Source organism: Acinonyx jubatus, chromosome D4 (assembly GCF_027475565.1).
Source record: "Acinonyx jubatus isolate Ajub_Pintada_27869175 chromosome D4, VMU_Ajub_asm_v1.0, whole genome shotgun sequence".
NCBI classification, from domain to species: Eukaryota; Metazoa; Chordata; class Mammalia; order Carnivora; family Felidae; genus Acinonyx; species Acinonyx jubatus.
In genome coordinates, this window is record NC_069391.1 from 53,016,887 (window position 1) to 53,044,075 (window position 27,189).

Genomic DNA, 27,189 nt, shown 5'->3' on the forward strand with positions numbered 1-27,189 from the left:
ATTCTAAAAATTATGGGAAAAAACTATTGAAAAGTTTTTCATTGTGTAAAAAGTAAAAATTGATGGGGAATCCAGAAAAATCTGATGTGATTATCCTTTCATTAAAGACATTTTCTTGGTATATCAAGGTTATAAAGATACTTAGATAATACAGGGTAAATCTATTAAAGAGAAGTTAGGCAATATAGTTTTTTTAAGCAAACTATTTTTTAAAGTTTATTTTGAAAGAGAGACACACGGGGGGGGGGGGGCACAGAAAGAATTTCAAGCAGACTGTGCATTGTCAGCATAGAGCCGAATGTAGGGCTTGAACTCATGAACCGTGAGATCACGACCTGAGCTGAAACCAAGAGCTGGATGCTTAACCAACTGAGCCACCCAGGTGCCCCAAGGAATTTTCAGACAAAGTATTTTTGGAGCAATTTCCACAAATCTTTTCTAGTTCCTTTAGAATAACTTTTAAAAATATTACTAAGGGGCTCCTTAGTAATGGCTGGCTCAGTCAGTAGAGCATGTGACCCTTGATCTCCAGGTCATGAGTTCAGGCTCCACGTTGGGTAGAGAGATTACTTAAAAAAAAAAAAGAAAAAAGAAAAAAAAAACCCTACTAAAATTACTTTTGCAATGTGAATTTAAAGTATTTTGATATGCTAACTACTTAGTTATCAACAACAAAAAAATTTTTTCTTGCCACCTTTTTTTTTTTTAATTTTTTTTTTTTCAACGTTTATTTATTTTTGGGACAGAGAGAGACAGAGCATGAATGGGGGAGGGGCAGAGAGAGAGGGAGACACAGAATCGGAAACAGGCTCCAGGCTCTGAGCCATCAGCCCAGAGCCTGACGCGGGGCTCGAACTCACGGACCGCGAGATCGTGACCTGGCTGAAGTCGGACGCTTAACCGACTGCGCCACCCAGGCGCCCCGCCACCTTTCTTTTCTGCATATGGGTATTGTTATAGGACTTTTCTGGGTGGAAACTTCACGAGAGAGAGTATGTATTTAGACAAAGGGCAAAAGTCTTCTTTAGCTCTTATGTTTAAAGATTTTATAGAGAAGGCTCAAGCGTGTTGGTCATTTAAGAGGGGCTTTTACAGTGTTTATATGAAACATTTTTATAGGACGTTTTAGTTACAGAACATGGAAGTTTGTACTTTTTGATTAAAATGTGTTTAAAGAGTTTTACTGCCAAGCTAGCTATTAAACTATCCTCAAAAATACTGGCACAATATTACAACGTGGTTTTAACTGCTGTAGTGAAGAAATTAGGTACATGCAGATGAGTTTTTCTTTTTAAACATGCCAAATCTTATTCATTCCCTTCCTAATCTAATCGTGGCATTAGGTATAAAGTCTAGGATTTCATAATTGATACAAGGTCTTGATCTGGAGACTTAGGAACTGAAAACACAAGGTATCTTATCTGCTCCCCTCTCCCTTTTATCACACACCTAGATCTGGGATAGGGAACCATAATAAATAAATACGCCTGTTTGGAAAGGAGAAGATTAAGAGGCATAGAGTAGTCATTGTTCCCTAGGAAATCTAGAATTCTGGGAAAATAGTGTGAGATCTCCTGATTTTAGGTATAAGGAAGGTTCCCTTGATTAGGCCCCAGTTTTTCCCTGAGAGTCTCTTGCCAGACCATATCTCTCCGTGGCTTTTAGCTAATCCTGTGACAGTTTACTTTTTCAGTATCGTCCTTAGATGTGTCTGAAAAGGTCATTGGAAAATATTACCTTCATCAGCTGGGTAGGATTCCGTCTGCTTTCAGGCTGTAGGGAGTTGGAGGGACCCAAGGTTCCTTTTTTAGATCTCCATTAATTTCTCTTGATGCAGGCTGTATTACATTTGCTAATAATACTTTATTGTGAGTGTGTGTGTTTTATTTGAGCCAGCTTCATGCCTAGTGGTCTTTTATTTAAGTTTATTTATTTATTTTAGGGAGAGCAAAGGGGACAGAGGATCTGAAGTGGGCTCCTCTCTGATACCAGAGAGCCCAATGCAGGGCTTGAACTCACGAACTGTGAGATCATGACCTGAGCCAAAGTTGGCCACTTAATCAACTGAGCCATGCTGGTGGTCTTTTTATAGGATTTTCTCAATCCTTTTTCTCAATCCTTTTCTCAATTTTTTTTGCTTAGAAAATTGTATTCACACTGTCCCCCTGCCCCCACATGCTTATCTTATTATACTTAATTTGCACTCACTTTGAGTTTACAGATTTTCCTGAGAACCCCTTGGTCTCTTTCCTAGAAACTATTTGTTCATCTGAAGGACCACGGTAGCCCAATTTGAATACTTAAGGAGAAGCTGGCAGCTCATACCCTTGATTGGATCTTTGACCCTAGTCTTTTTCTGAATTTGAAGTTTTTACAAGATGGAGGTGACTTTAAACACAGAAATGCGTGGAATTTTTAGGTTTTCCTTGTGTCATTTTGTTATTTTTTTAAACTCCTTTCTTTGAAGTACCCTATCAAATCTATCCTGGTAACAACCAACTTAAGATGCTAGCGTTCGGTCTTGAAAACTTGTCACTCAAAGCCACACATTCACTGAATTTTCTTTCACGTTATCACAAATGACAGTTTTACCTATTGTATAATAATATATTAGGATTTTCAATTTCTCAGCCCCAGAGTCAGTGTCACATTGTGTTACATAAATTTCTGTATCCATGAGCTTTTTGCAAAGGCAATTTATGGACAGCCTCACATAGTGGTAACTTAATGACACTTCACATTATGTGTAGGCTGGGTATCGGTTATAGCTATTCTCAGCTGTGTATCTGAGCACAAACTCAGTGTGGAGTGCAGTTAAACTATGTAAGCTTTTCTTATACTTTTGCTCTCCCATCATGAGAACAGAATGTATGTGTTAGTGGTAGCTTTTTTGCCATGAGTCCTGAAATGACAGTGGTATAGAACCCAGAAGAGCTGAAACCATCTTATAATTCTCACGTAAAGTAAGAAATATTTGTTATAAGCGACTGAGATAATTGGGGTTGTATTTGCAGTAGTTTTTGCTTACGTTAACATGTTTTTTTAACTATTTACAAATAGTTTCCTACTGTGCCTTGACCTAGTAAAAAAGGAAATTGTTGCTATGGAGAAGTGTTTTTCATGAAAGGCGGTATGGAGGACCATTCGGAAAATACTTGTTTATAGCAAGCTCTGATGGTTAATTTTGTGGCAGTCTGCTTTGATACTGTTCAAAAACCCTTGAAATAATAATCCCATCTCTTATGACCTTATTGTACACTTCTTAATCTGTTTTAAAAAGCCGAATGGTATTCCACTGTATGTATCACTCTTAAGATATAAAGTTTATATAAACTTAAAATTTTAAATGATTTTACTCGCATGCCTTTTCTTCCATCGGTTAGAAATTGATGAGGAAACCCATATTACATTTGAAAATAAGCATAGCCAATAATGGTTGTTAATAAGACAAATTTCTTTCTTTTTTTTTTTAAATTTTTTTTTTCAACGTTTATTTATTTTTGGGACAGAGAGAGACAGAGCATGAACGGGGGAGGGGCAGAGAGAGAGGGAGACACAGAATCGGAAACAGGTTCCAGGCTCTGGGCCATCAGCCCAGAGCCTGACGCGGGGCTCGAACTCACAGACCGCGAGATAGTGACCTGGCTGAAGTCGGACGCTTAACTGACTGCGCCACCCAGGCACCCCTAATAAGACAAATTTCTAAAGAGGTTAAAAAGTGAATTTTTTCTCTTCCAGTTTAATAATCTCCTAAGAGTTCAAGGAAACAGTGTCTGATAGGTGGTCAGTGGATTTGGAACTGAGATATTGGACCAATTATATGATCTGAAGTCTCTTCCACCTCTCAGACCCATTGATATAATTGTGTAATTATTGAAAATCTCACTGAAATTCCTAGAACAGAAAAAAAGATCAATCTTAATTTTATTTTTTTATTTTTAAAAGTTTATTTTGAGAGCAAGTGAGCATGGGCAGGGAAAGGGCAGAGAGAAGGGGAGGGAGAGAATCTCTAGCAGGCTCTGTGCTGACAGCACAGAGTCCGACGTGGGGCTTGATCTCACAAACTGAGAGATCATGACCTGAGCCCAAATCAAGTCGGACACTTAATCAATTGAGCCACCCAGGTGCCCCCCCAAAAAGATTTTTTAAACAGCTGTTAAAACTTGTTGTAGTTTTTTATGGGGTTGCTTTCATTGAACGTATATACCATAGAAGTAATTATGTGGTTAGCACTGGCATCATTTTTTTTTTTAATGTTATCTATTTTTGAGAAAAAGAGAGAGCCCATGAACAGGGGAGGGGCAGAGAGAGAGAGAGAGGGAGACACAGAACTCGAAGTGGGCTCCAGGCTCCGTGCTGTCAGTGCAGAGCCCAGCACGGGGCTCAAACTCAAACCGGGAAATCATGACCTGAGCTGAAGTCAGATGCTCAACCAACTGAGCCACCCAAGGGCCCCTGCACTGGCATCCTTTGATTCTGCTAGAGCCTAACATCGTATCATAAATACTAAATATTCATATTTATTTCTGCTGTATTCATTAGCATAGATGTCATCCAATGATAATGTTACGCTTACTGGACAGTTTTGGTAGTTTTGACTTAGTTTTAATGAGGTCTGTAAATCCACTGGTGATGGGAATGCTTATTGCTAGTGAATTTAGCACCGTTAGACATTATGCTTAGTGGCCATATATTTTACCATTATGTGCGTAATTTGGGAGCCTTTTACCTTGCGGAGTATTTCTTTGAATTCTAAAATGGCCATATTTGATAATAACCAGTTCACTTCTACAATTGTACTTTTCCCAGTCTACTCTTTTTAAAACCTGTTATTCTTACAATGATGTAGAATAGAAGGTCTGGCTCTTTCACCCATCTAATATACTGCTGTGGCCCCACAGTGAAGAGTAGTATCTTGGCACAGAAGGTCCTACTCTGTATTCTTTTTTTCAGTGAATGCGTAACATGACAAGAAACTGGGAAAACAAAGGGAAAATCACTTTATTACCTTAATGCCACTGTGATTTTTGTGTCTTCTAATTTATATGAAAAGGATGTTCTTTTCTTTCTATTACTGGATGGTAAAGATACTCATATTTTACTGGAAGATATGTTAAATTTGTCTAAGTAAATTATTGCTCATTTTTAGCCAAAATACTTCTTTGATTGGGAGAGTATGGCTAAAAGACAATGAATAATGATACCTAAAAATTCATTTTCCATTGCTGTATTTTCAAAAATAGGGTAACTGAAGAAGACAAAAGTAAGAAAAAGGGGCAAGAAGAAAAACAACCTAAAAAGCAGCTTAAAAAGGATGAAGAGGGCCAGAAAGAAGAAGATAAGCCAAGAAAAGAGCCAGACAAAAAAGAGGGGAAGAAAGAAGTTGAATCCAAAAGAAAAAATTCAGCTAAAACAGGGGTTACATCAACCTCTGATTCTGAAGAGGAAGGGGATGATCAAGAAAGTGAAAAGGTACTATCAAGTAAAATACTTATTCTACTTTTGGTTTCCTGTGTAGTTCTTTTTCTCTCGTAAGCTTTCAGTATCTGTGAAAGTATGAATGTGATTAAAAGTAAAACTGAATTTCCCTGCCTTTCTGAGTAAACTTGAATTAGCTGTGTTAAAAACCATACTTGAAACTTTATTATAATTCTAAGTTTATCTCACCCTTCACAATTATGATACGGAAATCAAATGTTTACTCCAGTAACCCACCTATCTAGAAAAGGTAGAAAAGTAGAAATTAAGCTAGATGAGCTGCGACGAGAGAAGACCTAAAAGCGATGCATTTATACGGGGATTTTTATTATTTCCTACAGTGAAATTCTTAACTACTCTTCAGGCCTATTTAGTGTAACGTTTTATCAGTGGTATTTGAATGCCACAGTTGTTTAGGAATAAGTACTGTATGTAGCCTTGGAGATCTACAGACCTGGTTTGTGTGAATCTTTTTTTTCTTTTTCTTTTTCTTTTTTTTTTCCTGATTTCAAAATACTTGAGAAGCCAAGCAATGTACCTGTCAGTAAACAGTACTGAAATCAGAACCATAGTGTGGAGGCCAACAGCCTGACATACTTTGAGCCAAAGGCCATCGCTTAGTATATTACAGCAGTGCAGGAAATAGATTTTAATTCCCCGAATCAGCAAGGGAAAGTTCAGTTTAGACAGCAACATGTATAATTCTGAGATTTTTAAAAATCAGTCATTTAAGTATTTGTCCCTTAAGAAAACCAGTTGCTTTTTTTTTCCTCCCAAGATTGTAATCATAGTCACTGACTTGGTAGTTAACTAAATTCATCCTAATCCTCAAAACAGAAGAGAAAAGGTGGAAGAAACTTTCAGACTGCTCATAGAAGGAATATGTTGAAAGGCCAACATGAGAAAGAAGCAGCAGATAGAAAACGCAAGCAAGAGGAACAGATGGAAACGGAGCAGTAAGTATTTTTTTATTCTAAATTTTGATTTTTTAAGCTAGCATGAAATTTTTAAACGATAGAATCTCATTTTTCAGACCTTGATGAAGCCTTTAAGAGAAGTGACTTCTCCCCTGTGTTAGAAAACAGTCTTCAATATATGATGATAATCATGTTTCAGGCTTCATTCTTTGCTGAGTAAGAGGAGGAAATTCAGAGGTAATCACTTGTGAATATTTTTAATTTAAACTGAAAGTGCAGATAGGATTTAACTGTTAGTGGCTTTGCTGAAAATGTCCTCATCCTCTACTGTTTACTTGTTTAGTATTAAATACAGAAAGTGGTGATAATATGTTGGTGGAGGAAGAAGGAAACATCCTTGTCATACCACCAGCAGACCTCTTCCCAAAAGAACAGCAACAGTAAGAGGAGCACAGCTGGAAACCCGAGAAGCCAGTAAAAGTAAATCTAGAGGCTGACAGGGTTTGAGTTGGATGTGTGTGATACAAAAGCTCCAAGCTGACTTAAGTTTTGATACTTGGAGACAATACGCACTTACCGTGGGGAATTTCTTTCCCCTTTAATTTTATTCTATAACATAATTTTATTAGGAGGAAAATAGCACTGGTGATGGTTACACTCCATGTGCTTATTACATTTGTTTTCCTAGTTATCTTTAGACTGCCACTTCTGAGTTTTCTTTGAAAAGCATTTTGTTGCGAAGCGTCTTGCATTATTCTGACTTAAACTTGGTTTCTTGTTAATGGAAGTGATTTTAAAAACATGCTGTAGGTCACTAAGACACATTTAACGATAAGTAATGAATTCTTTAATTAATTTGTACTTTCTCTTTATAAGATAGAGTTGTGAGCCAAAGTCTCTTCACAAGTATAGCGTTTGACTATCTGCTTTCTTAGTTGTTTGGAGGATAATACATAAGCAGTTTCAGCTGCTTGAGTGGAGTGACATCAAAGATCTAAAGCTCAGAAATGTTACTCCCTCTAGTCTGATAGACTTGACCGTTTCTGTAAATATGTTAAAGTTACTTTTTATTGCCTATCCTTTTCTATCCTTTCACTGAAGAGTTGTTGGACTGTTTGTTACTTTTGACTTTATTGTGCTCCCCAAACTAAGATAGAAAATTAGTGGTTGCTTAGTAAATCTAGCCCGGCCCTTCTTCAGTATCTCAAAGTTATCTTTATGTGTTTCAGTTTCTTTTTGAATGTCCTCCGAATGTAACTTTCTCAAATTCTAATATTTGTGTTTTCTTTCCTTCTCCTGTTATTACAAAACTTTGTACTTGGACAGTTTTGCTCTGTAAAGCATTTCAGATGCAGCTTGTGTGAAATGCATTATGCAAAATAAAGTTTATTGTATTGTATTCCCAGCCAAACAACATGTAATCTACAGTAATAAAAAATATATCTCATTTTGGGCTCAAAGCATTAATCCAGTTACTGAAAAGAGAATACAAGTGGAGCAAACAAGAGATGAAGATCTCGAGACAGACTCATTGGACTGAATTCCCCCCTCCCCCCCCTTGATGGAAGAATGTTGCAGATTCTAAATTGAGGACTTCATTAATGGCATTACTGTGTTATGATTGTTTAAAAAAAAAAAAAAAATCCTGTAAGGTACACACTACATACTAAGGTCGGCCATCATTCCTGTTAAGTTTTTTTTTTTTGTTTTGTTTTGTTTTTTTTTCCAAGCTTAAGGTGAAGCTTTGTGTTTGAAAGTTAGAAGATGGTGGTTGTACATTATTTCATTTAGAAAATATAAAAATTCATTTTGTTTTGAAGCTAGGTGTTAAACTGGAATAGCTCTTATACCCCAGAGAATGGGGGCAGTTGTGCCCTTCCCTTGACATTCCTTTGTTGTTTAATTCTTTAGAATCTTAATAATTGTTTTTTTAATCCTGAGAGATTAAACAGTAGACTTGTTAAGAAAACAAAAATGAAACTGTAACCAAAATTTTAAAATAAAGTCTTTTTTAAAAAAACCTGATTTTTAGATATTGTTTTGTTCTTGTCTATTTCAATTGGTTTACAATAGGGCCCGAACTCAAAGCCAAGACACTAGAAATTAGGAGTTGTTTTAAAGGGTTATTTACAGTAAAATGGTACTTTTTCTTTTGTATAATGGTATGTAAATGTCAGTGAATGTCATTTAAGTTTGATGTATTGGCCAAACCCCCGTTTTAATACTATTGTCTTTGAACAGTCTGTTTAACCTTGAAACTTAACAACTCCTTCAACTGTCTGCCCTCTTGGAGATGTGGGAAAAGTTAGTCTGTTTTGACATACTACTTTTAAAAATAATTATGTAGAATTCATGAAATGTTTATAAGCATTCTTTTCCCACTATGGTATGTTTGTCCACTGACCCTGAAATTGGGTCTTTAAGCAACACACTATTTACTATTGGAAAAAAGTTTCACCATGACTAGCATCAAAATTATTTGTGATGCCACTGAAACACTAGATTTTAGCATGTTCGTTTTTACATGTGTTTTTTGTTTATAGTTAATGCTGTGGCATTCTAAAGTTGTATGCATTACAAGTCAGTTCCTTGTGATCTAGGCTATTTTCTACCTTAAAAATTTTTTTAGCTTTTACATAAGGGATTGTGGGCATTTGGTAATCAGTCACAAAGTTCCAACGTTTTGAAATATTTGTGTTAACATTTGATAGGCAGAATAAAGATGAAGGAAAGAAGCCAGAAGTTAAGAAAGTGGAGAAGAAGCGAGGTTAGTTATTTCCCTTCCTAAGATGTATAAAAATTATACATAGAAAGGAAGTTATATATTTAATTTTTCATGTGTAGGTTTTTAAATCATTTCGTAAGAGTTCTCAAATCCCCTATAATTGTGCTTTTTCAGATCCCTAACGGATTCTGTAGTCCTTGTATTTTAAGTATAATCAGGTGAACTTGCTAATAAGGAGTCATGCTTGCGGTTTTATTGCTCATTATTTGATGATCATGTTTTTGTAACATTGCCAAAAGTTAGATGTTTTCCCATTTTTGACAGATCTCATTGTTTCAGATAGAGTTTCTCTATTTGGTTAAATGTGTAAGGTGAAACAGCTGTCTAAGGATTGGCATAAAGGGGTTAATTACTGGATGCAGACAGCTTATTTTAGACACCTATGCAGCTAGAAGGTGATTTTTTTTTTTTCTTTAAATGATGAACGCTGCTTTCCTAAACACTAAAATGTGCCAAATAACTTCTTAGTGATCTGGGCAGATTACTAAGAACGTTTTTAAAAATTCACCAGGTCTTGTCACTGTGCTTTGCTTAGTAGATTTATACAGAAATACGGGTTTTGGAAAAACTATTCACTGTGTTTCACATTTCAATTTATAGAAACATCAATGGATTCTCGACTTCAGAGGATACATGCTGAAATTAAAAATTCACTCAAAATTGATAATCTTGTAAGTGTTTCATACCTCACTTAAAAATATAGTACTGCCTTTATAGCTTCATGTTCTCTCATGATGTTGTAAGTATGGATAATTTAAGAAGTGGGACTATTATGGTTACTTTGTATTGCCTTGTTTGAGATTTTTAAAGTATTCTTTAGGTTATCCAGGCTGTGGTAATTAACAGTTATGACGTTACTGTTTTGTCATGAAGGACGTGAACAGATGTATTGAGGCCTTGGATGAACTTGCGTCACTTCAGGTCACGATGCAACAAGCTCAGAAACACACAGAGATGATCACCACGCTGAAAAAAGTGAGTGATGATGAATCGTGCAGATTTTAAAAATTTTCTCATTACCACTTGGTTAAGAAATAAGGTTTTAAAAATCAGTGAAGAAAACAATTGTGAGTGTACATTTTGTTTTCTCAGATACGGCGATTCAAAGTCAGTCAGATTATCATGGAAAAGTCCACAATGTTGTATAACAAGTTTAAGAATATGTTTTTGGTTGGTGAAGGAGATTCTGTGATCACACAAGTGCTGAATAAATCTCTTGCCGAACAAAGACAGCATGAGGAAGCAAATAAAACCAAAGATCAAGGGAAGAAAGGGCCAAACAAAAAGCTAGAAAAGGAACAAACAGGTATGTGATAATAAGTTGTTTGCTGCTGGGACTGCTTTTTAAAAATGGCTTTGATATGTAATTTCATTAATATCTTCTCTGCATTAAATGATGAAGAGGTCTCATAAAGCACTTAGAAAAAGAGAAGCTAAGGTTAAACACTTGGGTTTTTCTTTTTCATTCAGTTTAAATCATTTTCATCAAGCTTAATGTAGTAGTAAATACTAGTGTTTAGTAATAATACTATGAGCAGTTACTATTCTCTTTTCACTTCAATTAGGAAAAATTTCTGACCCCACAGTAGACAAGAAAGGAAGTTCCAGGTCCCCATCACCTAGCTTCTGCGATTATTGCTCTGTTTTACTCTCATCAGGCTTCTCTGTGACCTCCCTGAAGATAATTTGGGAGCCAATTCCAGATACGCAATTTCCACCACAGATATTTTAGGGTACCTCTGTGACAGACTCCTAGAACCACAGTATTATTATTTCCCCCCAATTCCATGTTATTAAATGTCTTAGGAGCTGCTTAATGTAGAAAAAATATTCAAAAGGAGTTGGATTGTTTTTACTCATTTATTATGGAATGATGATTCAGGTCTCCTTAGAGATTTGTTAGAAAGTGCCCTCATCATTTAATTAGTAATAGGACATAAAATCGTGTCAATTAGTAAATAGTACATTTGACACTTTTTGTTCTAAAATACCAATGAGAGGGGCGCCTGGTTGGCACAGTCGGTTGGGCGACGGACTTCCCTCAGGTCAGGATCTCACAGTTCGTGGGTTCGAGCCCCCCGTCGGGCTCTGTGCTGACAGCTCAGAGCCTGGAGCCTGTTTTGGATTCTGTGTCTCCCTCTCTCTCTGCCCCTCCCAGCCCACGTACTGTCTGTCTCTTTCAAAAATAAACACTAAAAAAATTTTTTTAAATAAAATACCAATGAGAAATACAAAATTTTTACTGTGATTCACATTTAAAAAAAAAATTTTTTTTTTTAACGTTTATTTATTTTTGAGACAGAGAGAGACACAGCATGAACGGGGGAGGGGCAGAGAGAGAGGGAAACACAGAATCGGAAGCAGGCTCCAGGCTCCGAGCCATCAGCCCAGAGCCCGACGCGGGGCTCGAACTCGTGTACCGTGAGATCGTGACCTGAGCTGAAGTCGGATGCTCAACCGACTGAGCCACCCAGGTGCCCCTGATTCACATTTTTATAAGAAATAGAATAATCAGATGAAAAATGCTCTTTCTGGGGTGCTTGGGTGGCTCAGTCAGTTAAGCATCCGACTCTTGATTTTAGTTCAGGTCACGATCTCACCATTCCTGAGACTGAACCTCGTGTCAGGCTCTGTGCTGACGGTGCAGAGCCAGCTTGGGATTCTCTCTCTGCCCCTCTCCTGCTTGTGCTTTTGCTCTGGCTCTCTCTTAAAATAAAGAACTTAAAAAAGAAAAAAAAAAATCCCCGTTCTTGTACGGATAGGTATATAGAGTAACCCTGCTTCTTACTGTGCCTCAGTTATACCCAAAAGATTACAGTGTAGTTTCAGATGAGGTACATTAAGTACTAGAGACCTCAGGGCCAGGTTTTATTTTTTATTTTGACTCTTTAGAGGATATCTTAAAAGCATTAGAGCTCTAACGGTTTTTCCTTTGGAACCCTTCTAAAGGTTCAAAGACTCTGAATGGAGGATCCGATGCTCCAGACAGTAACCAAGCACAGCACAATGGAGACAGCAGTGAAGAAAGCAAAGACAAGCATGAGGCCAGCAGTAAGAAAAAGTGAGGACAGGTTTTAATGGGTCATCATGTAGATTTTTAATTCTTAAGTCACATTGCTGTTCCAAGATTATTTGTAGAAGAATTCTATTTTGATCACTCAGTTCCTGAATTCAGGAAGCAAGACGGAAATCAAAAAGGCAAAAACAAAAAAATACAATTTACAGTTAATTTGCCTGTATTCAAAGGATTAGAGCTAGATGGTAGGATTCCAGTTTAAAGAAGTATTCTTTGATTTCTTTCACTGATGCAGCTCTAATAGTGACTTACATTTATACTTTCTTGAATTGTGATAGAATAATACAAAAATTAGACTAAAATCACAGGCTGTTCTCTGCTGCACCCACTCTAAATAACTAGTTAACTGAACTGGGGTTCTCCAAGTCTTGGCTTTGTTCTGCTACACATTTGAAGGGCTTGGAATCAGGCATCCCTTCTAATTCTGAAAGTCAGGGAAATCTTGTCATCTGTGTCTGTCACCCCTTCTCTTTATTAAGGTTTATAATGTGTTGGTATCACAGATCTAACCTTTTCATGTTTTTCAAAGAGAATTCATTTTAAAGCTGGAAATGTTGGAAAGGGCCTGGGCCATGATGCTTCCCTGAGTTATTTTGTGTTTGATCCCAGTATTACTTTAGGAAGAAGACACAACATGGTCAAATAAAATTTTGAACAAAAGGAAGTCAAGATTATTTCTTTAATCTTTTGGTGGCCTTAAAAACAATGCACAGATTTAATGTGTTTTTCCCCCGTCCCCCTGAAGGAAGAGAGCCCCTAATCCCAGTTGACACACCTTTCTTTCCTTTCTTTAGGCCATCCAATGAAGAGAGAGAGACTGAAATATCTCTGAAGGATTCTACACTAGATAATTAGGTTGACATACCTGGAATATAAAGAACATTTGAGAAGTTTGTAATGGTTTTCATTTGAAATACTTAGAATGCTGAAAATTTTAAATTTTTATAAGCATAGGTTTTGATGTTGAAAACTTGTTTGGAGGGAGAAAAATCCCTTTATATTTGTTTAAAAGTAATTAAACATTATTGCTAATTGTACTTGTGCAGTATTAACAGCTACATTATTCACTAAGTGTGAGGGAAAACTCATTTAGGAAATGTTAAACTGCTTTTCCAGACATTGGTTGTAGCATAATTTCAATTAGTGTGTGTATGTTAACGTGTAATTGATAGTAGAAAAAAGTTACATTTTTAAAACTGCTACTTGTATAAACCTTTCCTCTTTCCCAAATACTGTGGGTTTTGTGCATAGTTTTTACAAATATTGGATTTACCAGAGTTGTCTTTTCACTGTTTGTGGGTTTTGTAGAAGTTATGCATTTTTATGGTAGATAAAATGTTACTTCTATACAAGTACTCACTTATTTTATCAAAAGTTAATTTTAATCTCACAGTCTACATTGTGCTACATTATTATCCTGCTGCTTTGTAACAATTTGTGGTCTGTATGCCTTTTTGTATGACAACTAGATACCCAACTGACGTTGAACTGACAATTCTACGAGGTACAAAACTCATGTTAACTTTCGAAGGTAATTTAGGTTTTATGGCTGGGAATTTAGTGAAGTCACGTGACTTCCCTGCAGAAAGCAGAATAGGTATATATAGGAATGAATCTGGCTTTAGGGTTCTACCATCTAAGATCCTTTTACAGGCACTAGTAGCTGAAACTAAAAGTAAATGATAAAAGTTTATTTTTGAGAACTGTCTCAAGTTTCTGAATTTTTAAAAAGTCACACTCATTTAAGGAAGTCACTAAGTATTTTTTTAATTGGAAAAAAAATCCATGATTCTTACGCAGTAAATAGTAAATACTATATAAGAAAACTAACCTATTTGAAAACAAGGCTATATCAGAAGGGGATTATTAGAGATCCTGCATGTGACAGAATTGTGAGGAGTTAGAAATACATGTTGCTCTGAGGCAGTAAGACAAAGTAAAGGAGTATTTCGATGGTCTGTATATTCATATATATGGACTTAAGTCAGGGTAAGCCAACGTTAACAAAACTTAAGGGTAATTTAGCAGATAGAATTTCTAAGATATTTTGAATATTAGGTCAGTTGGTGGTTTTCAGTAGCTAAGACACTTCTCATGTTTCAAAACTATGAATATGGGGAAAAGGCTTAATACTAATACCAGTGTTTGCATGTGACATGCATTGTATGTTTTTGACCTCTCAGGTAATTGCTTTCATCTATAGATGAAAAGTGAATTATTTCAACAGTTGGAGTTTTGCTTTTTGAGAGGTCTTACAATGGAACCAGGACCCACTGTTTTGAGGGAACTATTGATATTACACTATATCTGGTCCTTAATACAACTTAAATTTGAACAGATTTATTCTAGTTAAGCCATAAGTGTCAACATTGTAAACTTGTTTTGATTAAAGGATTTTTCTATCAAACTCTACTAGTAAATTCTTTGCTACTTAAAAATGTTTTTGGAATTCTGGATTTGCTTCTAGCGGAGTTAATTTCTTAACTTGGTATACAGGTTGTGTTGCCTGGGGAGATAGGGTAACAACTAAATCTATAGGAAGCTAAAAATGTTATTTTCTGTTCACCCTCCCCTTTTCTTCTGTGACCCAGCAGATTGATAACAGTTTTACTGAGAAACCACAGAATATTCAACTTCAGGAGATCTATGTAATAGCTTTCTGATAACTTATGTCTGCGTGTTTGGGCTGGCCTTGCTCTAAACCATTGACTTACATAGTGTTAAACGTAACTGGCCTTCTATTTTCGGTTTGTCATAGGCTGATTCACAGGTAACTACCACTGTGAGAACTCCTAAAAAGTCATAAATACCAATAACTTTCAGGAGCATTTTCTCAATTTAAATTGTGTATTTGGTCAAAACTCCAGTGCTGAACAAGTCAAGTCACCAAGATAATTTAAATGAGATAGCTAACAAAAGTGGGGAAAAATCTTTTCTTTTGGTAGGTATAAACCACCTACTTCATGTTTTTTCAACCACTGGATAACATTTAAAAGAGTGGGTGTCTGGGTGGCTCAGTCGGTTGGGCATCTGACTTAAGCTCAGGTCGTCATTTCACAGTTTGTGAGTTTGAGCTCCATGTGGGCTCTGTGCTGATAGCTTGGAGCCTGCTTTGGATTATGTCTCCCTCTCTCTCAAAAATCAATGTTAAAGTTTTCTGGAAAAAGAGAGTACGTTGTGGCCCTACAGAACGAATTGTCTAAAGTTTTCTTAGCTGCTTTGGAGAAATTTCACAGGTACCATCTGAATTGGAGAAACAATGTATAAACGACTGTCTTAAGCCATCTGCTGTTTTATCCTGTAATTTCAAACAGTAGGAAGATATTTTACCCGCTTTTGGCTGATAACACTGATTATAGTGTACCCACACACACTTACCTGGTTGAAGAGGTCGGGTCAAGATGAGGTCTGCCAACTAATCCTACATAAGAGCAAAGGCTTTTTACAAGGCTGTGAGGGCTTCACTAACACCTTATTTTGTCCCACTGGTCAGAGAAAGGATGATCTATTGGAAATAGCAAACCCATAATTACAAACCTTAAGAAATGAACCGCTACGTAGGTAGAAATGTTTTTAATTTAGTTCTCTAACCTTAGAGATGATAAAGATACTGTGACTGGATTGGGAGAAGGTAAAATTATCCTTACAAGATACCAGGGGTTGAAAGACATAAACCAATTTTGCTTTTCTAAATACTGATTTTTGCACACACTCATCTACTGTTATATCAAAATCTTATTCTAACTACAGAGGATACTGATTAAATAAAGTTCATTACAGTATTTTCATATTTGCTTTGCATCAGGTAAAATATGTAATTTAAGTCATGTTTAACACTGAATTTTACAGCTATAAAATCCCTCACTCAATACCTCTTTTAGGACTATTTCAAAGTTAGAAGTTCTTTTGACTTGAATTTGGTGGGACACCTGTGTATCCAACAATACACTGGCAAATTCTGGGAGTAACAAGGTTAGCCTTTCTTCCTCTAGATTTCACAAGGAAATGATAAAAAGATATCAGAGCCTTTGTAATTTTGATGGGAAAGTTTAACCTTAAGAGCCAGCAGGACAATATTAATGATAAAGTAAGAATTTTACTAGCAGTAATATTTTAACTGACAGTCTTCTTCGTCCACTAAAATGAATTGATGGGCACCACATATGGATTAATGCTTCCACTGGGACAATGCACTTTTTGGAATTTTCTGTTTTGAGACTAGGAAAGGAAAATGAATAGAAGTAAACAGACCCTTGCATACTAATGCAAGAACTAAACGGAATGCAGTTTAAAAATAAAGGATGCAGAAATTCATTTTTACCCCTGGAAATTCTAGGAATTGGTTAAATCAATAGGTTTGTAGCAGAATTTTCAATCTGTTGAATTTATTAATTAGCATCATTGGAAACATGAAAGTAAACATTTAGGCAGCAACTGAAGCCAGGCAAGGGAGGGAGGGATCTCTTAGTTCTTTATACTGATCCTCTGGTGGTGTATTCACTGAATGAGTGAAAGAGACGGTCACTACACATACCAGAAACAGGGGCGTGTCCTCTGTCCAGCAATGGACTTAATTGGGTATGTGGTACTTAAGTCCACAAAACATTTCACTGCCAATCTTTTAAACATACAGGCTTAAAGGATTCATCAGTTTTGACTTGTATGGTAAATGCTCTTAACCATCCAGGGAATGTGGAACTCAAGTGACTTTAAATAACCTAGAAGAGAGAGAGCAGAATTTATGACACGTTTAAAAGGAACAATTTTACAGCATTCTTAGAAGTCTTAAACTTTCCACCAAAAGTTTCCAGAAAACATTTCAATATAGACAACTAGATAACTACAATTTTCTCTAATGACCTAGATCTTGGAATTCATCAAAGGTGTCCTCTGGACCAGAATGAAAGAGAATAAGTAGGATTATCCGAGTGAGGGGGCCAGAAAAATGAAAGAGCTGGACCAGAAAACCTCTGGTCCAACTGATTCTGATAGAATATTGGGTATTCTTGCCCAAGAATGAGTGATCCTAGCAATCCACAGGATCTTGACTTCCCATGTCCCACCCATGTCCCAGTGGTCATAGTACATAAAATCCGCTATTCTTAAGATTTTATTTTTAAGTAACCTCTATACCCAACGTGGGGCTTGAACTTCTAACCTGAGATCAGGAGTTGCACGCTGTACCGGCTGAGCCAGCCAGGTGCCTCAAAATCTGCTACTTTCTTTTAATAACATTAAACTGAAAAAATTCTTGCCCAAGAAATCAATCTTCAATTTAAAGGTTGCTTTTGTGAAGGTAGGAGTATATACTCAGGATCCTTTTACATTCATTATTCATGCAGTGAGTCTCATTAAAATGTTTAGTGTGCCTACTAGTTTCTAACAAAACACTATAAACGAAACCACTGTGAGAACACATTACACAATAGCTATTCTTAATGCTGTTATTTGTTAAATCTACTTTTATTCTTGTTCCTCATTTTTATTACAGATAATTGAATGATGTTTACCTTGGAAGCCTCACGGTACAAGGTGTAGCTCTCGCACTCTTCAAAGCATTTTCAAAATACTCCCACCACTTGATGTATCATTAACTGAATTTTTCTAATTACAGATTAGCAAAAACCACTCTGGACACAGAATGAATAGACAAGCCACAGACTGGGCAAAAATCAGAACACTTGAATCTGACAAAGGATTTGTATTCAAAATATATAAAGTACTCCTACAACTTAGATAAACACACTTAATGGGCAGAGGCACTAAATAATAACCATATTTTGGAATAAATACTAAACTAATGTATTTCTAAACACAAGTTACTTTGTAAGAAAACCTGTGATCTGAACTTGTGCAGGGGGGTGGGTAACTGGCTGATTGTGTCGGGTGGATCCTGTTCCTCAGTGACATGTTTTGGAAATAAAGTAACCATCCACAGGGTAGTTACTTCACAAGGGTGTACTTTTGTTATTAATTAAAGGTTCCAGGATCAACATAAGGATAAGCAAGGAATTCTCCCAGTTTGTTGCCTTCTGAATCATAGTGGAGCATCCGAAAGCAAACATCACAAAAGAAACATGGGTCCTCTGGTGCAAAACTGTCATTGTTCGTCACCCATCTGTAATTAAAAAAAAAAAAAAAAAAAAAAAGATGTACATCATTACAATGGACTTTCTTTAACATGCTGTAAGTTATAACTCGTGGTAATGTGTAAATATAACATTCCCACTATTGCCTTATCATTCTATCTTAACAATACTTTATAATCCTTTATTTTGTGTATGTACGTATGTGTATATGTGTGTGTATATAGATAGATAAATACAGATGTATATTATTACCAATACTCTGCAAGGCAAAAGGGCAACTTAACAGAAACCCTGTAGAATGCTGTTTCTCTGAAAGACTTCTTAAAGGTAAGTAGAGAAAACTACAAATTCGTATGTGAATGTGTCATACACTTTAGCCACGACTCACTTATCCTCCAAGTAACTTAAAATTTACACCATTTTGAAAAACCCACAATATATTAGATGCTACAGACCTGATAAACTTTTGTGTAAACCAGTAAATTAGTACTGGTTAATTTGCAAACTCCAGCTGTTTTACCTAGAATTCAGGTTAAAATGTTACAGTGTGTATACAAATGGGAATATGGGTAATATTCAACTGATACTTTGTTTTTTGGCCTGAAATGTTACTGGTCACAGTGAGATGAAAAGACTTTTTCAGTCTATCTGAATTCTGCATCTCCTGGTGTGTTTTTAACATTCCCTGATTGCCAGTTTGGTAACTGATTTATCTCATGTTTTCTTATTGATCATTTAGAAAAGCATATTTCGGTGGGGGCATGGAGCCCAAAAGAAATCTACGATACGCAGTTACTCTCTTTTCTTCTGAATGCTTCTTTCCAACTATGATCCACAGTTAAAAAGCAAACTAAATGTGAAGTACCACAGAGTAAAAATTTTACGAAACCGTATTTTAACCTCATTATATACATGAGACGCTGTGTTATTTTTTCATGGAGGAGAAGCTGTGGATGAAGCTTCTTTTGTAAATTGCAGACACAAGACACAGCGTGGCTCCCTGATGACACAGAATTGATTCATCCAAAGTCTGACCCACCCCTGGACTTTCATTACATATTATTTGTTTCCTTACTGTTTAAAAATGTTGTAACCTACTTTGCAGCACTTAACCTACCAGATAAAACCATTTCTATTTATACCTCCAAAGGAGAAGTCCCTAGATTCAAATTCAAAATAGGAAAAATTGAAATACTAGAAACGGAAAGTACTTGACTACTGAAAACCAGGAATTCTCAAATAATTACGAACTTACCTGGCTGTGTACATTTTACAAACAAAACATTTTCTGGTCCACAACCAATGCTTCTTGATAAGAAGGGGATAAAGGGTCCTATCCAAGCAGTCATCACGATGCACAAGCCTTGTGTACATGAGGAGTAAATGAAGATATTAAAATGCAAATTGGTGTGATCTGTAAAGAATTAAATGTATCTGTACCTCAACATTAACATAGTAGGTATATTTTTCATTTTTTTTTCAAAAGATTTAGGTATAAACTCGTTTCACTAGGTCTGACCAAACCGTTCCACAAAAACATTCTCCGAAGGATCATTTTGGATTAAACAATGTTTTCTTTCCTGTGAAACTTCCCAAAGCTCTTTATGGGGATATGCTTGAACTAAGAGGGAGCATATCTTAAAGGTATTCCATCAGAGAGCCCCGGCTTTACTCAATACCTTTTTATGAAACATAGTTTGGGCAACTGTTTTACCCACTTGGTTCTGTGGTACATGGCTCTGTTTACTGTCCTCTTTATTAAAATCTAAATCTGACTCCTGGTATAATGTGAGCTGACAGGACTTCAGTTTTAGGTGTCAGAATTAAGTAAACTGAAAACGGAAGGCACTCTCAACTACGCCATTGATCGGATGACTGGGTTTGAATAAGTCCCTGAACCATGCTGGACCTCAGATTCTCCACCCCAAAAATGAAGGGACTGCACAAGAGTATTCTGAATGTCCCTGACAATTCTAAAAGGTAATGATTTTCTTTTAGTAAGAAAGGGTAGCAATATATCAACTTTACCATCAGCAAATGGTTAATACACTTGTAACCGTTTACCAAGTCTTAGACTTTAATCCACCTAGAAGGTAAAAATGATTTGTAGCCTAAAACTACACTTAGAAGTTCCTTAAAAGGGGCACCTGGCTGCTCTGTCGGCAGAGCAAATGACGCTTGGCCTCGGGTGTGTGGGTTCAGGCCCCACGTTGGGTGTAGGGATTACTTAAAAATACAACCTTGGGGGACCTGGGGGACTTAGTCTGTCGCGCATCCAAATTTGGTTATCAGCTCAGTTCCTGACCTCGCAGTTATTGAGACTGAGCCCCGCATCGGGCCCCACGTTGGGCACGGAGCCTGCTTGGGATTCTCTCTCCCTCTGCTTCTATCTTTCTCCCCTGCTTGTGCTCACTCGCTCTCAAAATAAATTTAAAGAGAGAAAAGATTCTCCTTCTGCCCCTCTCACCTACTTGTGCACATGTTCTCTCTCTCTAAAATAAAAAATAAAATCTTTTAAAAGACAGTTAAAAAACTTTAAATCTTAAAAATATTTACTTTTAACTCCTTAGAAAAGTCCCATGCTGTAAATGCTTAGTAAGTGTCAACTGTTTCCCCAAGTTGCCTCGAGTGTAAGGACTGATAACGCTCGCTGTTCAGTAAGAAATGTAAAATGGGCCTGGGCGGCTCAGTCGGCTAAGCGTCTGATTCCCGATTTCGGCTCAAGTCACGATCTTGCAGTCAATGAGTTCGAGCCCCGCATCGGCTCCGCGCTGACAGTGTGGGGCCTGCTTGGAGTTCTCTCTCCCTCTCTGCCCTTCCCTGCCTGTGCTCTCTCTCAAAATAAATAAACTTAAAAACACCCATGAAACTAAAATCATAAAAAACTGGATTGTCTCCCATCTTATGCTAATTCTCAGGCACATTCCCCTTCATTTGAGTGACAGCTTCTGTAAAATTTAACACATTATCAAAGAAACGTACATAATTTCAAGGCCTATAAAGCTGAGGGTTATGAGCTCTCCTGGCTCTGGCTTGAGCAATTCTTTTTCCCTCAGGGCAACTGTTTTTGCATTCTTAACGGTTTCTTTTAAATTTAGGTCCTCGACATTCCTCTAAGGAACCAGACTAATTCTGGTAAAATATTGCATGTTCACATGCTGCCAAACTAATACTTACACCTAAACCACACAACTGACCGTAGGCGCCTTTTATCGTGTAACACGTGGCTTTCTAGCTGCTAATCCCCTCGTGTTTGCATTTGCTTAATGAGGTTTCGATGCACCTGTCGCTAATTCAGTTCTGTATTTCCTGACAGAAGGACAGATGTGCTCTCCACGTGTGCTGTGCGTCAGCGGGAGGTCTGGCACTTCTAGAAGTGCTTCCCGAGCTCTCGGCCGCGCCCCAGTCTTGGGACTAAGCTGCTCGGGCGCTCGGCTACGCGGCCATCGTGCTGGGATTTCCCTTTCCTGGCTCCGAGAGTCCTCCTCATGTCTCCCCCTATTCCAAGGTTTACTCTTTGTGTCAAGTACTTCCTCTGGGAGCTTCCTGAGAATGAGTGCATGGGAGGTCAGATGTTCGGAGAGACCGGTCCCTAAGACCCAAGAGAAGTGGACACAGGGATTTGTCCGGGCATCGGTTCCTACCACTGGTATAATAAAAAGCACGGGTAGATCAGTGCTTCGCATAAAACATAAAAACAGTCCCTTGGAACCAAAGCAGGGAGAGAGCAGGGCTTATTCCTATATGTTGATCCTTCATACACTGAGATTCCGAAATAAGGAGATGACTGGCCTTATTCATGAGAGATGCCAGCTACACAAAAGTTAGCTCATTTTAAAATAAAAGGAATCTGATTTTAAACCACTTTGGTCCTTCCCCCTTTATACTTATGAAAGCATTAAGACTTCACATTTGTCAAAGATGAGAATTACTCTTCCCTTCCCCCAGTTGCTTTTAAATCTTAAAATTGTGGCAAAGAGACAAGCAACTTAGACGTAGTTGCAAATCTGGCAATAAGCTAAGGGGCTACGTACAAAGTGGGTGGAGACTGCCTGTCTAATCCTCCAAAGGAGACACTTCTTTACAGATTTTCAACCCTCCGATAACCAGTAAAGTATTTACCACAGATCTTCCCAAAAGAAAGTGTGCAAATGGATGGTCATTCTATGGAAAGTGGACAGTTTTGCTGCTCCCAAGCCAGGCTGCGGTGACTAATTTTATTCCTCGTGTTAAAAACAAAAACAGAAAATGCTGCCAAATGCTGCCACTTACCTTATGTCAGTGATGACGACAACATGCTCACAGTCTCCCTGGTGACAATATAAGTAAGGAAAACCCAGTTTAATATACAAGTCATTGAAGGTAAAATCTTCCATTTTAGCGGTCTGAAATTTTCCATAGCCTCTATCATGGGACTCTGACCACTCAATGATAGTTCTGAAGGGGGCAAAAAGGCAACGGTATTTCATTACTCCTCAAAAACCTAGAAATGACAGAAAATGCTCTATGACCCGCAACTATTTTTTAAAGCCTGGCTCACTCACTCAACGACAGTTGCCGTCTTGAGGCAAAAATCTTAGTGGTTGATACATGTTGAAATTAAGAACTCTGGATTCTTGGGGCGCCTGGGTGGCTCACTCAGTTAAGTGTCCGGCTTGGGTTCAGGTCATGATCTCACGGCTTGTGGGTTCGAGCCCCACATCGGGCGCTTAGCGCAGAGCCTGGAGCCTACCTGGGATTCTGTGTCTCCCTCTCTCTCCGCCCCTCCTCCGATTGCGCTGTCTCTGTCTCTCTTTCAAAAATATTTTTTAAAAATTTAAAAAATAAAAACAGGGGCGCCTGGGTGGCTCAGTCGGTTAAGCGCCGGACTTTAACTCAGGTCATGATCTTACAGTTCGGGGGTTCAAGCCCCACATCAGGCTCTGTGCTGATAGCTCAGAGCCTGGAGCCTGCTTCGGACTCTGTCTCCCTTTCTCTCTGCCCCTTCTCGGCTCGTGCGCTCTAAAATAAATGTTAGAATTTTTTTAATAAAAATAAAAAAAGAACTCTGACTCCTTCTGTATCCATTAGAGCAACAGTTCTCAAAGTGTGCTGAGGTCAAAATTATCTTTATGAAAAAATGTCATTTGCCCTTTTCAATTCCTATTCACTCATAAAGGACCGATAGTCCAGAAGCTACTGAATGGGAAATGGAGAATGCCACTCCTCTCATTTTGTTGTGGAAAAGTTATTTCCCCCCCCCAAATTATTGTTAACATTTAATGGAATCGTTTAAATTAGCGGATATTTAAATTATTTCTTAGTTGCAACCTCGAATACGGTAAACATGGATAGCTATAGCCCACATAATCAAAAGCTCTTTGGAGTCCACAAGTATTTAGAGTAGTGAGGAATGCCGAGAACAAGTCTGAGAACCACCACATTAGAATACACACACAAGTTGCTCTAATGAAAGAATGCAGATAAACACTCAAGAAAAAATACACATATGTACTCTAGTCACTGGGACACTGACAACAGAAGTATGGCCTAATTAACATGGTCATTAGCTACAGATTTTTCATGTTATGTACTTAACCATGGATTTACATACTCCCATCGGGCAAACAACAGTATACGCTGGACAAACAGAAAAAATAGTGAACGATTAATTTACTGCTATCATCTAAATATGAAAGAGACTAATAAATTCTTTAAGTGGGATTTACATTTTTTTTTTTAGATTTATCTATGGCTTAATACAAGATTTGCTGTAAATTGGCTTTTTTTTTTTTTTTTAAAGTTTATTCAACGTGAGGGAGACAGAGGAGAGCACAAGCAGGGGAGGGGCAGAGAGAGAGAGAGACAGAAGCCCAAGCAGGCTCCTCATTGTCCGCACTGAGCCCGATGTGGGGCCCAAACTCACAAACTGTAAAATCATGACTTGAGCCAAAATCAAGAGTTGGACGCTTAACTGAGCCACCCAGGCGCCAATTCTTAAGCAGCCTCCAGGCCCAGTAGGAGCCAGGTGTGGGGCTTGATCCCAAGACCCTGGGATCCTGAGTCAAGCTGAAATCAAGAGTTGGACACTCAACCAAATGAACCACCCAGGGGCCACTCTCTGTTTTTAAAATGTATTCAGTTATTTCACGTGCTTGCCCTAGGTACTGGTAAGTTAAAATTTTTCTTCAGAAAGAAACTTTTCTGACCAAAGGTATGCATAGATCACTTCAAAATCTTTGTGTTATCTACTGTCTTAGAAATTATAGCAAATCATGGGGCACCTGGGTGGCTCAGTCAGTTGAGTGTCCAACTCTTGATTTTGGCTCAGGTCATAATCTCATGGTTTGTGAGTTCGGGCCCCGCGTGGGGCTCAGTGCTGACTGCACGAAGCTTGCTTGGGATTCTCTCCCTCATTCTCCACCTCGACCATGCTCATGCTCTCTCTCCCAAAATACATAAAAGTTCTTTTTTTAAGTTAAAAAAAAAAAAGACTCTCTTTTTCTCTGCCCTTCTCCTGCTTGTGTGCACGCTAATTCTCTCCCTCAAAAACAAACAAACAAACAAAAGAAACGGAGATATTTTTGACCCCAAAACAAACAAAACAGTCTAACAAAACAATTCCTTGGCAAAGGTCCCTAACAGACCAGTTTGTGGAGCTCTCACCATTTTGAGAACTAGAAACAGGAAAGACAGAAGCTTTTTGAAGACTGTACCTGCTCAAATCTCTGCACTCAGGGTATCTCTTATCATTATAAAATGTTCCTTCAAAATAAAAGAAGGCTGATTTGTACAGGTCCTATAAGAAACGAGATGGTATTAAAAGAAAGTCCACTATTAAAAATTACGAATCGCTACAATTCAAAACGTATGTCATAAAATCACACCTATTAATGTGCTTTACAGTAACTTTAGGCAACTGCACAAAATATGCTTAGCTCATTAGTTTAATATTTAATGAGAATCTCCTATGTGACAAGTATTATGCTACTTACCAGGGATAAAAGTGTAAAGATATCATGAGATTTATGAAAGGAACCCAGTTAGAAATAAACTTTAATATTATCTTATTATATGCATACACAGCAGGGATTTATTTCGGATTCTAGAATTATTAAAAACTGGAAGTCACGTTTTTGGTATTTCCCCAGCTATGATAACAGTGATCAATCAGAGAGTTATGTCTTTCTGTTATTTTTTAATATTTTCAGCATTCTTTTATAAAAATTCTCCCTTCAAATTTTCAGTAATTCTTAGGCAGAATTTGAGTATCTATTCTTACTCAAGCAATCTTGCCCCAAAGTACCGCTGTAGTCACACAGCTGGTCTGAACCCTGAGGTTTCTTAACCTTCCGTCCAGCAACTTTCCAGACGGGTGTCTCTTGCTGCGTAACAGAGTCACAGAAACACCAGAGCCCAAGTCTCCCCTCAGAGCTGTTAAATGAGACTCACCCGGGCACCACTGTTTTCCCGAGCTCCCCAGGAGATTCTATATGTTAGACTCACTCTTCACAATGTCCTTAGAATACATCAGACCCCTGGGGGAGGGGGGTTCTTTTTCTTAGTTTATACATACTCTTCAGACCGAAGTTTCCTCACCTATAATGACCACATCTGCCATGCTATCTTCCAGGACTCCAGAACAGTTTATGAACTATAAAAACATGTAAGTTTCGGGTATTAAATCTTACTCTAAAGAAAGCCAAATTTAAATTTATCTCCTCCTTGGAAGCTTCTATTTTTCTTTTCTTTTTCTTGATGTTTGTTTATTTTTGAGAGCGAGCACAAGCGGGGCAGGGGCAGAGACAGAGGGAGACGGAGGATCTGGAGTGGGCTGTGTGCTGACGGCAGAGAGCAGGACGTGGGGCTTGAACCCACGAACCGGGAGATCATGACCTGAGTTAAAGTCAGACCCTTAACCGACTGAGCCACCCAGGCGCCCCTGAAGCTTCTATTTTTCTTTCTTCACTCCCCTATTTATAAATTATCTGGTAACAGCATCAGATACCCTTACAAGACTGGCCGTGCTGTTTCTCCTTGGACCCTCACTAAGTGTCCCTGACCCTCTGTTTCCTCATGTGACATGTGAGTAAAACCAGTACCTCCTTCCCAGGTGCTTGTAGAGACAAAAGGATAATATGGACTAGAGTGCCATATGTAGCTGCTGTTAACATATAAACTGCCACTAAATATACTTCTGAACACTCAAAGAGGTAAGCTAGGGTCCCAAATAAAGGGTCTGAAAGAATACTGCCTTATTTGGGGAACAAACACAGAAGTTTACTTTTTTTCATTACAAAACGCCTCTACAGAACTTCATTTTAGGCAATTTAGGCAACTCAAGGCTTGTGGTTGGCACCATTATGATCTTTCAGAAGGGCAACTCTACAAGACCAAAAATGTTTTCCATCTGAATTCTAAATTAATTCATCCATTAATAACCTTTCCTTGTCCCAGCATACAAATAGAATAGATGTTAGCAATCTCATTACCAGGTAATTTTCATTTTCAGTGGTAACCAGAGACCCTCACTAAACAGTCTCCCTATTTTGCCAGTTAATTTAGCTGACCAACTTTGGGGAGGGAGGATCACCAACCAACAAGGAAAAGCTAGTGTAAGAAGTTACTTCTGTTATCTTCTAATGTAGCCTAAGAGTCTACTGTTACGGTTTCCATTTTAGAAACAATGTCACTGTCGACAACTAGTATCATTGGAACAAAGTCATTTATATATCCTTCTAGGCATCCATTAGTCACTTGTTCTCTTGCTAACATTCAAATCAGCTATATTAGAATTTCAGAAATAATCCTAGGATCTGCTGTCAGAGAAATGGTAATGGGAGGAAGGTGCGGAAGAACTATGGG

General features: G+C 37.8%; 2 protein-coding genes across 9 annotated transcripts in view; one reads left to right on the plus strand and one right to left on the minus strand.

Annotated features, from left to right (window-relative positions):
* The window catches only part of PSIP1 (PC4 and SRSF1 interacting protein 1), a 40,075-nt gene extending 25,412 nt beyond the window's left edge, over positions 1 to 14,663 (plus strand). The window contains exons 9-16 of one of the 5 annotated variants that reach the window (XM_027047160.2): positions 5,244 to 5,472; positions 6,316 to 6,434; positions 9,107 to 9,162; positions 9,781 to 9,851; positions 10,054 to 10,155; positions 10,273 to 10,486; positions 12,130 to 12,241; positions 13,051 to 14,663. In XM_027047160.2, the coding sequence (XP_026902961.1) occupies positions 5,244 to 5,472; positions 6,316 to 6,434; positions 9,107 to 9,162; positions 9,781 to 9,851; positions 10,054 to 10,155; positions 10,273 to 10,486; positions 12,130 to 12,241; positions 13,051 to 13,111 (964 nt within the window). In that variant the 3' untranslated portion in view covers positions 13,112 to 14,663. The other 4 variants (XM_027047161.2, XM_027047162.2, XM_027047163.2 and 1 more) reach the window with 4 other exon arrangements.
* SNAPC3 (small nuclear RNA activating complex polypeptide 3) overlaps positions 1 to 27,189 on the minus strand; it is a 70,600-nt gene that overhangs the window by 8,553 nt on the left and 34,858 nt on the right. The window contains exons 6-9 of one of the 4 annotated variants that reach the window (XM_053205082.1): positions 25,041 to 25,123; positions 22,618 to 22,782; positions 19,601 to 19,708; positions 15,635 to 18,374 (exon numbers count right to left, since the gene is read on the minus strand). In XM_053205082.1, the coding sequence (XP_053061057.1) occupies positions 18,227 to 18,374; positions 19,601 to 19,708; positions 22,618 to 22,782; positions 25,041 to 25,123 (504 nt within the window). In that variant the 3' untranslated portion in view covers positions 15,635 to 18,226. Of the gene's footprint in view, positions 1 to 13,031; positions 18,375 to 19,600; positions 19,709 to 22,617; positions 22,783 to 25,040; positions 25,124 to 27,189 lie in introns of those variants that run through there. The other 3 variants (XM_053205083.1, XM_053205084.1, XM_053205085.1) reach the window with 3 other exon arrangements.